The sequence below is a fragment of the Abramis brama genome (assembly GCF_963993115.1).
Source record: "Abramis brama genome assembly, chromosome: 1".
NCBI lineage: Eukaryota > Metazoa > Chordata > Actinopteri > Cypriniformes > Leuciscidae > Abramis > Abramis brama.
In genome coordinates, this window is record NC_139963.1 from 71,104,567 (window position 1) to 71,120,385 (window position 15,819).

The following is a 15,819-nucleotide window of genomic DNA, read 5'->3' on the forward strand; positions in this document are numbered from 1 at the left end:
TCAATCACTTCCATGGCCACAGTTGTATAAAATCAAGCACTAGGCAGGCATGCAGACTTTTCTACAAACATTTGCGAAAGAATAGGTCGCTTTCAGGAGCTCAGTGAATTCAAGCGTGGTACCAGGTTTCCACCTGTGTAATAAGTGCATTTGTGAAATTTCCTCACTACTAAATATTCCACGGTCAACTGTTAGTGGTATTATAACAAAGATTATAAATTACAAATATACTGTATATAATTGTTTTAATGATTGTGAAGATATGTTATTTACAAGTGTATAGTTTATGATGTAATTTACAGATGCACAATTTTCAATTTTCTTCCAACCATCTTGGGGTTATTATTATTATAATATGTATAGTATTGCTTGTTTTTGATGATGTTGTTGCCGAAATGGGGATGGTTATGGAAATGTGGCTATACTATGAATTGTCAGATGTTATTTTAACAAGGGCCTGTTACATTAAGTATTTCTTATGTGTTTTTGTCTTGTATTTGTGCATCTGTGACTGTCCTGTGTTTATCTTGCTGCAAAACCAATTGCCCTATGGGGACAAATAAAGTCTAAAGTCTAAGTCTAATTTATATTTACTACAAAATTCATTATATTTACAATTATACTTGAATGTATTTCCCCATTCGTAACCCATATAGAGATTACCTATGTGGGTACCATCTTGGGCTCATGTTGGCAGCCTATATAGGACTGATTGTGTTTGTCCATGTCTGACCCATATGGTTTATCAAAGTAGGCCCCATATGTTTTTCCCATTCATAACCCATATAGAGATTACCTATGTGGATACCACCTTGGGCCCATGTAGGCAGCCTATATGAGACTGATTGTGTTTGCCCATGTCTGACACATATAGTTTATCAAAGTGGACCCCATATGTTTTCCCCACTCGTAACCCATGTAGAGATTACCTATGTGGGTACCATCTTGGGCTCATGTAGGCAGCCTATATGGGACTGATTGTGTTTGCCCATGTCTGACACATATGGTTTATCAAAGTGGGCCCCATATGTATTTTCCCATTCAGAACCCATATAGAGATTACCTATGTGGGTACCACCTTGGGCTCATGTTGGCAGCCTATATAGGACTGATTGTGTTTGCCCATGTCTGACCCATATGGTTTATCAAAGTGGGCCCCATATGTTTTTCCCCATTCAGAACCCATATAGAGATTACCTATGTGGATACTACCTTGGGCCCATGTAGGCAGCCTATATGAGACTGATTGTGTTTGCCCATGCCTGACACATATGGTTTATCAAAGTGGACCCCATATGTTTTTCCCATTCATAACCCATATCAAGATTATCTATGTGGGTACCACCTGGGCCCATGTTGGCAGCCTATATGGGACTGATTGTGTTTGCCCATGTCTGACACATATGGTTTGGCCAAGCGGGCCCCATATGTATTTCCCAATTCATAACCCATATAGAGATAACCTATGTGGGTACCATCTTGGGCTCATGTTGGCAGCCTATATAGGACTGATTGTGTTTGCCCATGTCTGACCCATATGGTTTATCAAAGTGGGCCCCATATGTTTTTCCCATTCATAACCCATATAGAGATTACCTATGTGGGTACCACCTTGGGCCCATGTTGGCAGCCTATATGGGACTGATTGTGTTTGCCCATGTCTGACACATATGGTTTGGCCAAGCGGGACCCATATGTATTTCCCCATTCAGAACCCATATAGAGATTACCTATGTGGGTACCACCTTGGGCTCATGTTGGCAGCCTATATAGGACTGATTGTGTTTGCCCATGTTTGACCCATATGGTTTATCAAAGTGGGCCCCATATGTATTTCCCATTCATAACCCATATAGAGATTACCTTTGTGGATACCACCTTGGGCCCATGTAGGCAGCCTATATAGGAATGATTGTGCTTGCCCATGTCTGACACATATGGTTTATCAAAGTGGGCCCCATATGTTTTTCCTATTCATGATCCATATAGAGATTACCTATGTGGGTACCACCTTGGGCCCATGTTGGCAGCCTATATGGGACTGATTGTGTTTGCCCATGTCTGACACATATGGTTTGGCCAAGCGGGCCCCATATGTATTTCCCCATTCAGAACCCATATAGAGATTACCTATGTGGGTACCACCTTGGGCTCATGTTGGCAGCCTATATGGGACTGATTGTGTTTGCCCATGTCTGACACATATGGTTAATCAAAGTGGGCCCCATATGTATTTCCCCATTCATAACCCATATAGAGATTACCTATGTGGGTACCACCTTGGGCTCATGTTGGCAGCCTATATAGGACTGATTGTGTTTGCCCATGTCTGACCCATATGGTTTATCAAAGTAGGCCCCATATATTTTCCCCATTCATAACCCATATAGAGATTACCTATGTGGGATCTACTTTGGGCCCATGTTGGCAGCTTATATGGGACTGATTGTGTTTGCCCATGTCTGACACATATGGTTTGGCCAAGCGGGCCCCATATGCATTTCCCCATTCAGGGCCCATATAGAGATTACCTATGTGGGTACCACCTTGGGCCCATGTAGGCAGCCTATATAGGACTGATTGTGTTTTCCCATGTCTGACCCATATGGTTTATCAAAGTGGGCCCCATATCTTTGCCCTATGCATAACCCATATAGAGATTACCTATGTGGGTACTACCTTGGGCCCATGTAGGCAGCCTATATGGGACTGATTGTGTTTGCCAATGTCTAACCCATTTGATAAACCCAAATGGGCCCCATTTGTGTTGCCCATTTTGAGCCCATGCACTCATTTCCCATTAGTGACCCAACTAGGACCCACATGGGGAGCCCACCTGTTTTTGCCCATGTGGGACCTACTTAGCTGACCCAAGTGGGCCCCAGATAAGATGCCCATTTTGGGACCATGCCCACTTGGTACCCACGTAGCCCAAGCATAAACCATGTGGGGCCCACATATACATGTTGGCTGGGCTGTAACTTATTTGATGTGACCTCTTTAGGCTGTCCGTGGTCAGTGCATTATTGGTCATATTTCATAACCCTAAACGTTTTATTGCTTAAATCATAGCCACCAGGCGCTGAGATATTGCCGGGTAAGTTGTTGGAAAGATACGGGTGAGTTTTCAGAAAGATATGGGTGAGTGCCCCCAATATCTTAAGTTAGGGAGTTGAAACTCGGTAAGTGTACTAACTGGTCCATGCGCGGTGGAATGGGCTCAGTTTCATCTCTCTAGCGCCACCAGGTGCCGAGAAATGGTAGTGCACCACCCTTATTTCTGCCCCTATTGAGCTCAAGTATTGTGGGCATAGCAATTGGGCCACAACTGGTCTATTGGACTTGGTCCCGTGTATCTAGCATTACGAGGCGTCGAGATATGGATGGGTGAGTTTTTGGAAAGATACGGGTGAGTGGCCCCCCTGAGTTGAGCCCCCCAATATCTTGAGTTTCATAGGTCCACTTGTGCTGAATTGTACCATGAAACAGCTGAAAATTTCTAAAAGAGCACAGCGTCATCATTATGCCTGCTGCACTCATAGTATGGCAACAAAGTTTCTTGATTATTAAGCAGGAATGAGAGTATAGTTCCTAGCCATATCCACCTAGAAAATCAAACCTTTTCATTTTCCGTCGGTCTTAGTACACAATGTAACTACAGAAGAGTCAAGTTTTAAATAGGAAAATTATCTAAACTCTTTGGTCATTTTTTTGAGAGATGCTAATGGTCTTGTCCGATTCAATGACCTATGCTAAGCTATGCTAAAAGTGGTACCGCCAGACCCGGAGATCGGCTGAATGGAATCGAAAATGGTAAAACTCAACTGTTTAACTCTGGGGGAGTAGTAAACTGAGCCTATTTCCAAAAAAAAGTGGAGTATCCCTTTAAACGTTAAAAGGATGACCCAACATATTTTGCTTTCCTTGGGCACAGCAACCTTTTCAGAAATTTATATGACTTGACCTCAAAGACAGACACAGGTAATCGCCCGCGCTAAGTCGATCACTCTCATTCACTGTCTGTTTAGGCTTAAGTGCAAATCCACAAAGCCTCTGTACAAATACCCATGATAAAAACAGTCTTGTTATCCTTATTAACTTATTTAACCCTCTGGGGACCAAGCTGTTTTTGGGGTCCTTGAGATGTTCTGACATGCCTTGACATTTGTGCTTTTTTCAGTTAATTATAAACATGTTAATGGCAAAGGTGTAAATTCACTCTATATAGCACAAACAGGGCTACCATAATATGCGAGCAACGTGTATGTAGATGTTTGTATTTTTAAGAGAATAATGTTTATGCGTGGTTATTGGAAAAAATTAAAATGAAACTTGCTGAATTAAGAACACAAAACACATATTAAATATGTGTCCACAAGACTTTTGACTAATGGATGTTTTCCCTTTTAGTTCTAGCTTTAAAATGATGTAAAAATAGCCTTGCTTTATCGTTCACAAAAAAAAATACATTGATTTAAATGGTGTAAAACAGGTTTTGCTTGGAAAGGCAATATGCGAGGGGGAGGAGTAGTTTACACCTTAGATTAAGGTGTCCCACCCACTCTGAATAATGACTCTGCATAATTAGCCATTCATTCAGGTGTGACACTGACTGAGCCACAATGCAAGGACAAAAGATGTATTTAGAAGACTTATATTGACCATTTAAGATTTCGCTTACATCTCTCTTGTAAATATGTTTTACTATTTTATTAAAAATGTTACAATTACAACAATTACAATTTCAACAATATTTCAACTGTACTCTTTCTTTATATATATATAGCCTATATATAAAAAAAAGATTATAGGCCTACATTTTATCATATGTATTCATTAGTTTGAATATAGCCAACATTGGAACATCTAACATCTTAGTCTATGAATTTATTTTTGACAAAAATAGTATTTTTTTTTTGCAGTTTAATACGTTGATTATACAAATACATTTTATTTCAACATAACAATATTATTCCATTCGATTTTTACTCATCTCAGTAGGCTATAGCAAAGCAGTTTATTCTTTCACACACAGACGCGCGATTCATATTTAGGCTAAACAGTCTTTACAAATATGTCCCCTACATTCATCTCACAGAAAGGCGAGTCATATTATAGAAATGCGATTCATCTTTTTGCGGTTTGCATAGGCCTACACTAACGTTATTCCATAACGTTATTCCACACGTGAGAAAAGAAAACAGCCTACCTCACTCCTCAGCGGAATCTGCTCCTCATATCAGGAGATATTGCTCCTCATATCAGCACTGTTCTGAGGAATCTTTTCTCCATAAGGTAGGCTATATTATGCCTCACTCGATCGCGACGCGCTTTGTTTACAGCTGATGTGGGCGTTTCACACCCCTCAGAATTTGCGTTTGAATAGCACGCGCTCTCCGGGGAGTGGTCACATTACTGTGAATTAGCTCGCAATGAGCTCGACTGGATTCGCTCTCTTTTTATACAGATTACAGAAGCTGAGAATATTTGTTTTTTATATAAATGACTTCATTTAACAGATGCGATCTCAAGCTTTATGCCCGTGGGTCTGTTTGCCTGTTTGACTGAATTTTCGCGGAGTTATAGATCATTTTCGAACGCGTTTCAAATGGGAGTTTACTGACAGAGAGAAGGGAGAAATCGCATCATGTTAATTTTTCTTTATTTGTCAAAAAGCAAAACACTTTATTTTTATTGTGAGTATACAGAAAAAAAATAGAAACTGAACAGGATCGATTGATGTATTACACGAAAATGAAAGATCAAAATTAACAGAGCATTTAGTGTTTATTTTCATTGCTAAAAAAAAAAAACGAGCAAAACGCGCCGGCGCGTTCTTGGTCCCCAGAGGGTTAACATTCAATACACATGCACGGAGTTCAAAACAAGAAGGATATTGCCTTATAAAAAAAGAAAACATGCAAATATCGCGGTTGCTGCGGTTACTTGCATTCCTCTGCGGATGGCTTGTCAGTAGCGCGGTACTGCAATATTGCGGTTATCGCGACAGTCCTACTCAGGCACTGGGGGCGCAGCTTTCTTCATTACCTCACACAAACACATTTCAAAAAAAAATTTGCCTTTGCAAACCAGAGTCAGAGAATGATGGATAGACTCAAGAAGTGACCACATGTAGAATGCAACAGGACATTTCTAAATGGTTAGTTGATGAATTTTGGTGGCTTGTTATCTTCTAGTCAGTTATCTTCTCCTGTAGCTCAAACAGTATAGTGTTGGCGCTTGCAACGCTAAGGTCACGGGTACTGCAAAACAAATTCAACGCGCATGAGTGACAAATACAACAATAGAAATGGCTGTTTTAAGACATGAAAATACTGTTTGATGTTCTTTCTTGCCCGGTGCACATTGTAAGATTTTGGACAGTACAGTAATCACCATTATGTCATTACGTCCATGTCCATATTACATTACATCCAAAATGTCATACCAAGTTTGTTAGATACATATCGTACAGTGCGATTTATAATCTTATAGAAATGGCAAAAATTGCAGTCTGTAGCAAGCATGACAAGCAGGTGTCAGAAACAGAAAGTTGCTCAGCGTTGTTGTTTTTACACTTTTCCATGAGCGCCACCTACTGTCAGAAATTTACACTGCATTTACTGACATTTTTTTGCATTGGTCTGAACAGACAAATCTCATGTGAATTTTGTGCCGAACATTTGTGTTAATGTGAAAATGTCCTGTCGCTCATCGTGGCTGTTGGGAAACTAACTTAGAAAAAACATGTTTCTCAGCACATAAAGATGAGCTACAGTGATCTCAGACTGAGGTGATGTGGTTTCTCCACTGCATGGATCTTCATGTGTAGCTTCAGGTCACTTTTAAAAGAGAAACTCTTCCCACACTGATCACACGTGTGCGGCTTCTCTCTGCTGTGGATCCTCTCATGTTTTTTCAGATATGATGAGTGACTGAATCTCTTGTCACAGTGTGAACACTTGTAAGGTTTTTCTCCAGTGTGGATCACCTCATGTCTTTTCAGATCTGCTGACAGACTGAATCTCTTGTCACAGTGTGAACACTTGTAAGGTTTTTCTCCAGTGTGGATCCTCTCATGTGTTTTCAGATATGATGAGTCACTGAATCTCTTGTCACAGTGTGAACACTTGTAAGGTTTTCCTCCAGTGTGGATCCTCTCATGTGTTTTCAGATGTTCTGATCGACTGAATCTCTTGTCACAGTGTGTACACTTGTAAGGTTTCTCTCCAGTGTGGATCCTCTCATGTGTTTTCATAGATGATGACTGACTGAATCTCTTGTCACAGTGTGAACACTTGTAAGGTTTTTCTCCAGTGTGGATCCTCTCATGTGTTTTCAGATATGATGAGTCACTGAATCTCTTGTCACAGTGTGAACACTTGTAAGGTTTTCCTCCAGTGTGGAACATCTCATGTGTTTTCAGATCTGCTGACTGACTGAATCTCTTGTCACAGTGTGAACACTTGTAAGGTTTCTCTCCAGTGTGGATCCTCTCATGTGTTTTCATAGATGCTGACAGACTGAATCTCTTGTCACAGTGTGAACACTTGTAAGGTTTTTCTCCAGTGTGGATCATCTCATGTGCTTTCAGATCTGCTGACAGACTGAATCTCTTGTCACAGTGTGAACACTTGTAAGGTTTTTCTCCAGTGTGGATCCTCTCATGTGTTTTCAGAGATGCTGACAGACTGAATCTCTTGTCACAGTGTGAACACTTGTAAGGTTTTTCTCCAGTGTGGATCCTCTCATGTTTTTTCAGATCTGTTGACTGACTGAATCTCTTGTCACAATGTAAACACTTGTAAGGTTTTTCTCCAGTGTGAATTCTCTGGTGCTGTTTTAAACTGCTTGCTGTAGTAAAAGTCTTCTCACACTCAAAGCACATGTACTCTCTCACACCAGTGTGTATTTTCTCATGTCTATGTAAATATTGCAGCCATGAAAAACTCTTTCCACACACAGAACATGAATGTGGCCTCTCCTTCATATGAACTGTCAGGTGTGACTTCAGGTCTGATAACCTAAGAAATGTTTTTCCACACTGATCACACATGAACGGCTTCTCTCCAGAGTGGATCCTCATGTGAATCTCAAGATTTTGTTTGGTTGTGAAGCTCTTTCCACACTGAGTGCAGGTGAAAGATTTCTTGGCTCTTCTTTTCTTTGAGCGACTCAAGGGTTTTTCTCCAGGTTCCTCCTCCACTTCACTCAGTTCTTCACGCTCCTCCATTACTTCACTCAGTTCATCATTCTCCTCCTTCACTTCACTCAGTTCTTCACTCTCCTCCTTCACTTCACTCAGTTCTTCACTCTCCTCCTTCACTTCTATCAGTTCTTCTCTCTCCTCCTTCACTTCACTCAGTTCATCATTCTCCTCCTTCACTTCACTCAGTTCATCATTCTCCTCCTTCACTTCACTCAGTTCTTCACTCTCCTCCGTCACTTCACTCAGTTCATCATTCTCCTTCACTTCACTCAGTTCTTCACTCTCCTCCGTCACTTCACTCAGTTCTTCACTCTCCTCCGTCACTTCACTCAGTTCTTCTCTCTCCTCCTTCACTTCACTCTCCTCCTTCACTTCACTCTCCTCCTTCACTTCACTCAGTTCTTCACTCTCCTTGCTCTCTTCCATCTGGTCTGAGAGGAAAAAAAAAAATATTAAATTTAATTTCATTCATTACCACTTCATTCGCCATGAACTTGTTTGTTTCTTTTATTATTTTATGCAATCAGAAACACTCTAACTGGCTGCGCTTTGTATCTCTCTGTGAAAATCCTTCCTTCCCGCTCTGCCAGAAAGCAGCTGTCATTTACTGACAGGAAGCATGACAATAACCTAGGGATGGGCGATATATCGCATGACATTGTTAGGCGCATCTCATCATAGGGCTGCACGATTATGACAAAAATCATAATTGCCGATTATTCCCTTGAAATTGTAATTGCGATTATTAATTACGATTATCACAATTTACATTGAATATATATATATATATATATATATATATATATATATATATATATATATATATATATATATATATATATATATATAGACATATTATTATACATGTTTACTTAAAAATTGTGAACACACACCCTTTACTTAACATACACATAAATTGTAAGAATATGACTAATAGTAAAGACTACTAAGAAATAAACATTAGGTATAGATGCTAAAGCTATTAAATAGCAGTCCCAAACTAGCTTTTGTTAATAAAATGTTGGTATGAGCCACCACAGTCATTTAAAAATATAAAAAATAACACAAAGTGAAAATAAAGTGGCATTTTGGGGTTAATATTGAAACGACAGTTACCATGGTGAATACACAATATTAACAAGAACTGTTAATGAAACATGGAAACTGCTCCTGGTGAATAGAATGAAAATCATGCCTGCATGCAAATCCTTCTCAGCTAACACACGACATACCAGTAACGTGATTTATTGGTATTTTACTTTTATTTCGTGACTTAATAATTTACAACGTAACAACGTTGCACGCTCATAGTTTCCTTTGCACTTTATACACAGCGCGCGCCGCCGCATTTGCGCGTGCAATTGAAGAGTGTGCTACAAACACAGTAGCCTATAACGGCTGACATGACAGGAACGTCCGTTTTTCAGAGGTGAAAGACTTTTTATTTCAGCGTACACATACGACGCTGCCTGGTAGTTCCTATTGTGCTGGGTTTTCTGAAGTAGTTGTGAGTCGCCTCTTATATGCTCTAAATGCACGCAGAGTGGATTTTTTTTTTTTTTTTTTTTTTGTAATCGCGGCTTTGAACGATTACGTAATCTTGGCGTCCATAATCGTAATCGCGATTAGAAATTCGATTAATTGTGCAGCCCTATCTCATCAGTAAAGCCGGTTCCTTGATTAGTAGTAAATCGCCATCACCTGCTTTCAGATGGAGTGGCATTTACTACACAGAGCCATAGTTAACTGACAAGCTGAGCCATATTGCATTAATTATCGCAGGCGATACGTCCGTGATAATTAATGCGGCTCTGTGCAGTAAATGTCGCTCCATCTGAAAGCAGGTGATGGCGATTTACTACTAATCAAGGAACCGGCTTTACTGATGAGATGCGCCTAACAGTGTCATGCGATATATTGCCCATCCCTACAATAACCGCAATAAAGCCGTATATTGCTGAAAAGCGCATGTTGTCTTTTTTAGGAGTAATTTGAATGGTTTTGATAGTGTAAACAGTTGAAGAGTTATGGTAAAATAAATACAGCTTGCTGGTTTGTGTCTGTGACGACACAGCCGGATTAAAAGGGTTAAAAGAGAGAAATATAAAGTGAAAAGACATGAAAGTGAGCCCTGATGTAATAGTAGAAAGTAGATAACTGCTATAAAATTTTATGATGATTTGATGCTTTTTTATACATTGATTATATGTCTTTATTCATCCATGAATGAGGTAAATTTATCTTCCAATTATTATTTTTGGGTGAAAAATAGCAGGGTGGGGTGATGAACTGAGAAATCAAATGTCCCTTGAGCTTTTGACATATAAGAGGTCATCATATTATAAGAATATCCTGTAAGTTTCAGAGCTGAAAACTTCCTTGTTAGTCCAATAAATGCTTTTATTGACACCAGGCACAGCGAATGACAGGTTTTTCAAAGTGGGGATCTATGACATCAAAGGGTATGAAACCCCGCCTCCACAGAAGATGATCAACGCCTGCTTCAACACTGCCGGTTTAGCCCCGCCCACCGACTTACATGTCCCCTCACATGTACTGACGGGTGTCAGTTGAAACTCATATGGAAAACTGTAGCCCAATTATAGCAGTGGGCATTTACTTCCAAGTCTTCAATGCGGCACACCCATAAAAACCGAGCGTTTCAGGAGCTAGGCTCAAAACCAGGGTAGAAAATTGCATATTACTTATTCAGAAACACAAACTCTGTGAGAAATAACACAAGCGTTCAGCATTCAAGTGGAGTGGATTATTTTTAATTGTTTAGTTATTATTATTTGTAATATGTGACGTCATTTCACAACCGTTGCAGTGTCTGTAGAAACTTCAAAAGCTCAGTGTAAATTGGCCGCAGCTTTAACTAGATTTAAATTAACTATTTTTATTAGCATTATCTGTGTCCTACTGTACGTTTCACTCAACACTGTTTCTCCTGACATGATTTCCTCCTTTCACAAACAAAAAATAAAAATTGACAATTCTTAAAAATTGTGACACTCAGGAAGTGACATCATCTGGGCTCTTTCTACTGCATGATAGGAAGACAAGAAAATAATCTCAACCCAATAGGCTTGTTTGAGATGCTTTGCCTGAATTGTGCGAGACTAGGTGCTGGAGTGAGATGAGGAGTGAAGAAAGTTCAGGCGAGACGGACAGATCTCTCTTCTCTTCTAGTAGTGGATTTGACACCTGTGAGATCAGGCGGATATCGAGGGATTGACGCTCGTTCATAGTGTTGCTAATAAACTGGATTTAATTTAAATTAGACACATTTCTAACCAGCATGCATCTCGCGCTGATCACCGGTGATTGGTTCTGCTCAGATTTTGCACATCTCAAACAAGCCTACAGTCTCAGTTTTTACACAAACTGTACCGCGTTGATCTAGGGGTGTGCGATATACATCGTTTGTGATAATATCATAATTGTTGTTTAAACGATATGCAAAATCTTATTATCGAGTAACCAATCAAAACGCTGGATCAATTGTTCAGGAATAGGCTTTATGCCCAGCTCCACTACTTCCTGAACTTCAGCCAGCTCCTTTGTTTCCTGTCTGCCATTATTGGACAAACTTGATTCATCCAGGTGTGTCTGATTATTGTTACTGAGGTCAGGCACACCTGGATTAATCAGTTTGTCCAATAATGGCAGACAGGAAACAAAGGAGCTGGCTGAAGTTCAGGAAGTGGTGGAGCTGGGCATAAAGCCTATTGACGGCGCGCAAGGCTGCACACGTGACACGTGCATTCAGAGCGTGTGGTGCTTGACAGAAGTTAAAATGAGCAAAGAAACTGTGAGAGAAGATATTTAAACACCAGCAAACTCACAGTCCGCGCTAGATTTAATTCCTAGACGTGGGTCGTCATCACTTGCATGGAGGTGGTTTGGTTTTGAAAGGTCAGATGTTAGTCAAAAGACACCGATCTGCAAAATGTGCCGAAAGTCGGTTACAGTCAAAAGCAGCTCGACGACCAATCTCTTTCACCATCTTCCAACTACCCATCGCACTGAATATGAGGATTATGAAAAGCTTCGCGAGTCAGCCGAACACGACGCGCCTGCAGCTGACAGGGTAAAATAAAATAAAAAAACACACGCAACAAACTTTGGCCGATTCATTTACCAAGAAAGTTCCTTACGACAGAAAAAGCGACAGATGCCAAGATGGTGAACGTGATTTTACCAAGTACCACATGTTGATCCAGGAACAACTTTCCAATCAACCAATCAGATTTGAGGAACAAGTTTACTTTTTATGACAAGTTTAGGCTTAGACCCAGGGTGAGGTGCTTCAACATCAGTGTCATTCACCTATCATTTCCCTCTGATTTTAGGGAAAAGTTATGGGTAGGGTTAGGTTTAGGGGTAGGGATAGGGTAAGGACAAAATTTTGGGACAGGAATGTTATTCCAGGTAGAGGTCTTCACAGTGAACCTGAGACCCGTTGACCCGGGACCCGACCCAGGACCCGTACGGGTTCGGGTCTATATTTTAAATGATAAGCCAGGTCCGGTTCGGGTCCGAATCTATTACTTTGGGTTCTGGGTCTGTTTAACATTGTGTGTAATACCCGTGCGATCAGAGTCATCAGATCAGACTCGGAGAAAACCCAGTTACCAAAGCTTCAGTGAGGGACCGCCAAACCGCGCTTTAGATTTTACAATAGAAATTAACAACAGTCTTGTTTAATCTTAAAGTTTTAGTGGTCAGATTCAGACTCGATGCAGAGCAGAGATCACGGAGATGATAGCAAATAAATAACGTCATAAAAAGCTGTTGGGTCTAACGTCTTTAAAAGCTGTTTAAAAACTTAAAAATTTTAAAATAACTGCCTGGACGAAAATACTTTAGTGAAACAGCGCCGCCTAAATTGTATGAATCATGTCGCCAGACTCTTGTGCATGAAGTGCAGAAGGTTTTACATTTTGCCACAACCACTGATTTGTGGACAAGCAGAACGTCACAGCCATACCTCTCCCTGACAGCACATTTCATTGATGAAACTTGACAACTCCAAAGCTACTGTCTGCAGACATCTTACTTTCCAGATGACCACACAGGCGACATAATTGCTCAAGGTCTAAAAGATGCGCTGGCATCATCATGGTTTTTGCCCGAAGATTGCATGGTTTGCATGACAACAGACAGCGGGGCTAACGTTGTCAGTGCACTACAGATTAACAACTGGCAGCGGCTTCCTTGTTTTGGCCACAGGCTTCATATTGCCATTGGTAAGCAATTTTGGTGCTTCTGTGAAATTAAATTTACGTAAAACAGAAGTCATTCATACCTTCACAATTTGAATGTTCAATGGACTCAAAATGTTTTAAGTCTATCTTGTGTTTTATTTTAAATGTTTTCCAGAGAGGAGCATGCGGGACCCTAGAATAGACAGAGCCATTGGAGTTTGCAAGAAAATTTCCAGCAGCTGGAAAAAAGAAAAAGGCTCTTGCTGATGCACAAGAGCAGCTGAAGCTTCCTCAACACAAACTGATCACAGAGTCACCAACAAGATGGGGCTCACTCAAGACAGTGCATGATTGAGAGGTTTCTTGAGCAGGAAAAGGCCATTCGCCGTGTTTTAACTGCAGACAAAAAGCACAGGCACCTTGTGCCAACATGGCGAGATGTTGAGGTGCTGTAGGCGGTAAGCAAAGCACTTGGTCCTCTGCTAGAATTTACAGACGCTCTGTCAGGTGAGTAACAGTTTCTTACTTAAAACCTGTCTTGTCCTTGTTCAACACTGAAGTTCTGACGGTGAAGTCTGATGACACAGAGCTAACCGAAAAAAAAATAAAAAAAAAAATAAAACAAACCATTTTGGAGTACCTGAACACCAAGAGTTGGTGAGTTTGCCATCCACACTTGACCCACGGTTCAAAAACCACTATAACAACGATGACAGGATCAAAAGCACTGGGACAGCAGTGACTGCAGAACTCACAGCTAAGGTGACAGAGGAAGCCGGGCCCATCAACAGCTTCTGCTCAGGCTACAACAGCGGGACCTGAAGCAGGTGACGCCACTGAGCCAGCAAACAAGACAAAACAGTATTTTGGCTCAAAAGAGGACTCAGAGGCGTGTCTCTGCACAATGCTATAGAAAAGGTGATCCAAAGCTACTTAACCCTCTGGGGTCTGAGGTGTTTTTGGGGTCCTTGAGATGTTTTGACATGCCCTGACATTTGTTATTTTTTCAGTTGCTTATAAACATATTAATGGCAAAGGTGTAATTACACTATTTAGCACAAACAGGGCTACCATAATATGTGAGAAACATGCATGTACATGTTTGTATTTTTGAGAGAATAATGTTTATGCATGGTTATTTAAAAAACTAAAAATGAAAGTTTCTGAAATAAGGCCACAAACACACATACTAAATATGTGTCAACAGGACTTCTGAATAATGCATTTTGTCGCCTAGAGTTTTTTCTTCAAAATGATGTGAAAATCATCCTGCCTAATCATTCACATAAAACAATACATTGATTTAAATTTTGTAAGACACTTTTTGTTTGGAAAGGCAATATGCGTCAACGATCCAACACCATCATGAATATTGAGTGATTCACACCTGAGGAGACAATGTATACATAATGAGCCATTAATTCAGGTGTGTCACTGAGCCACAAGAAAGAATGCAAGAGCAATATATATATATATATATATATATATATATATATATATATACATATACATACATATAACATTGGTTCACAGTTGGAAACACAGTTGTTGTTTTTTTCACAAAGTGTGCTTGCAAATTGTATAATAACCAAGGTAAACATTTCTAGTAATTGTACAGTTAATTGTTCTCATACTGTATTTTCAGAAAGTTTTGGAATATATTCTCTACCCAAATGTGTCACTAATAAAACACAATAAAAATAATTTAAAGAGAAGGCTTATAAGACCTTTTAAGATTTTGTTTACATCTATCCTTGTATATATATTTTTTTTTTGCTATTTTATTAAAAAGTTTATACAATTACAACAACAATTAAAATTAACAATATTTCCAGTGTAATCTTTCTTTGTAAAAACTAAAGTATACATTTTATCATACGTATTTCAAAGTTAGGATTCATTAGTTTGAATATAGCCTACATTGGAACAAACACTATAACAACATCTTAGTTGATTACTTTATTTCTGACAAAACATAATATATATATAAAGAAACAATAAACATATGAGCAGAAATTGGCAACATTATAAGCTTATTTGATGTGCCAGTATTTTACAGTAAAAACTTTATAATCTATCCGATTTTTGTAGTCGATTTTTACTCATCTCAGTATAGCAATAGAGTTTGGTAAAAGCTGTTCATTTATTCACACACAAAAACGAGATTCATTTTTAAACAGTATTTGTGCCAGCTGTAGTAGCTACACAACAGCGCACATCTGTGCATTCATTCATTCACACACAGAAACGCGATTCATATTTAAACAGTCTTTTTGCGTGTACACTAACTGACCTATTCCTCAGCTGGATACGTTGCTCCTCGAAATGAAACTTCCAGCACTTCTGAGGTAGATTTTCCAGGATTATTATTAAGATAGTATTATTCCTCACAGCGTCGTA

At 39.7% G+C, this 15,819-nt stretch overlaps 1 protein-coding gene across 1 annotated transcript in view; it reads right to left on the reverse strand.

Annotated features, from left to right (window-relative positions):
• Nucleotides 1-4,816: 4,816 nt before the first annotated feature.
• The window catches only part of LOC311094449 (uncharacterized protein), a 108,173-nt gene continuing 97,170 nt past the window's right edge, over nt 4,817-15,819 (reverse strand). The window contains exon 4 of the mRNA XM_084132408.1: nt 4,817-8,593. Coding sequence (XP_083988534.1) covers nt 6,773-8,593 — 1,821 coding nt within the window. The 3' untranslated portion in view covers nt 4,817-6,772. The remainder of the gene's footprint in view (nt 8,594-15,819) is intronic.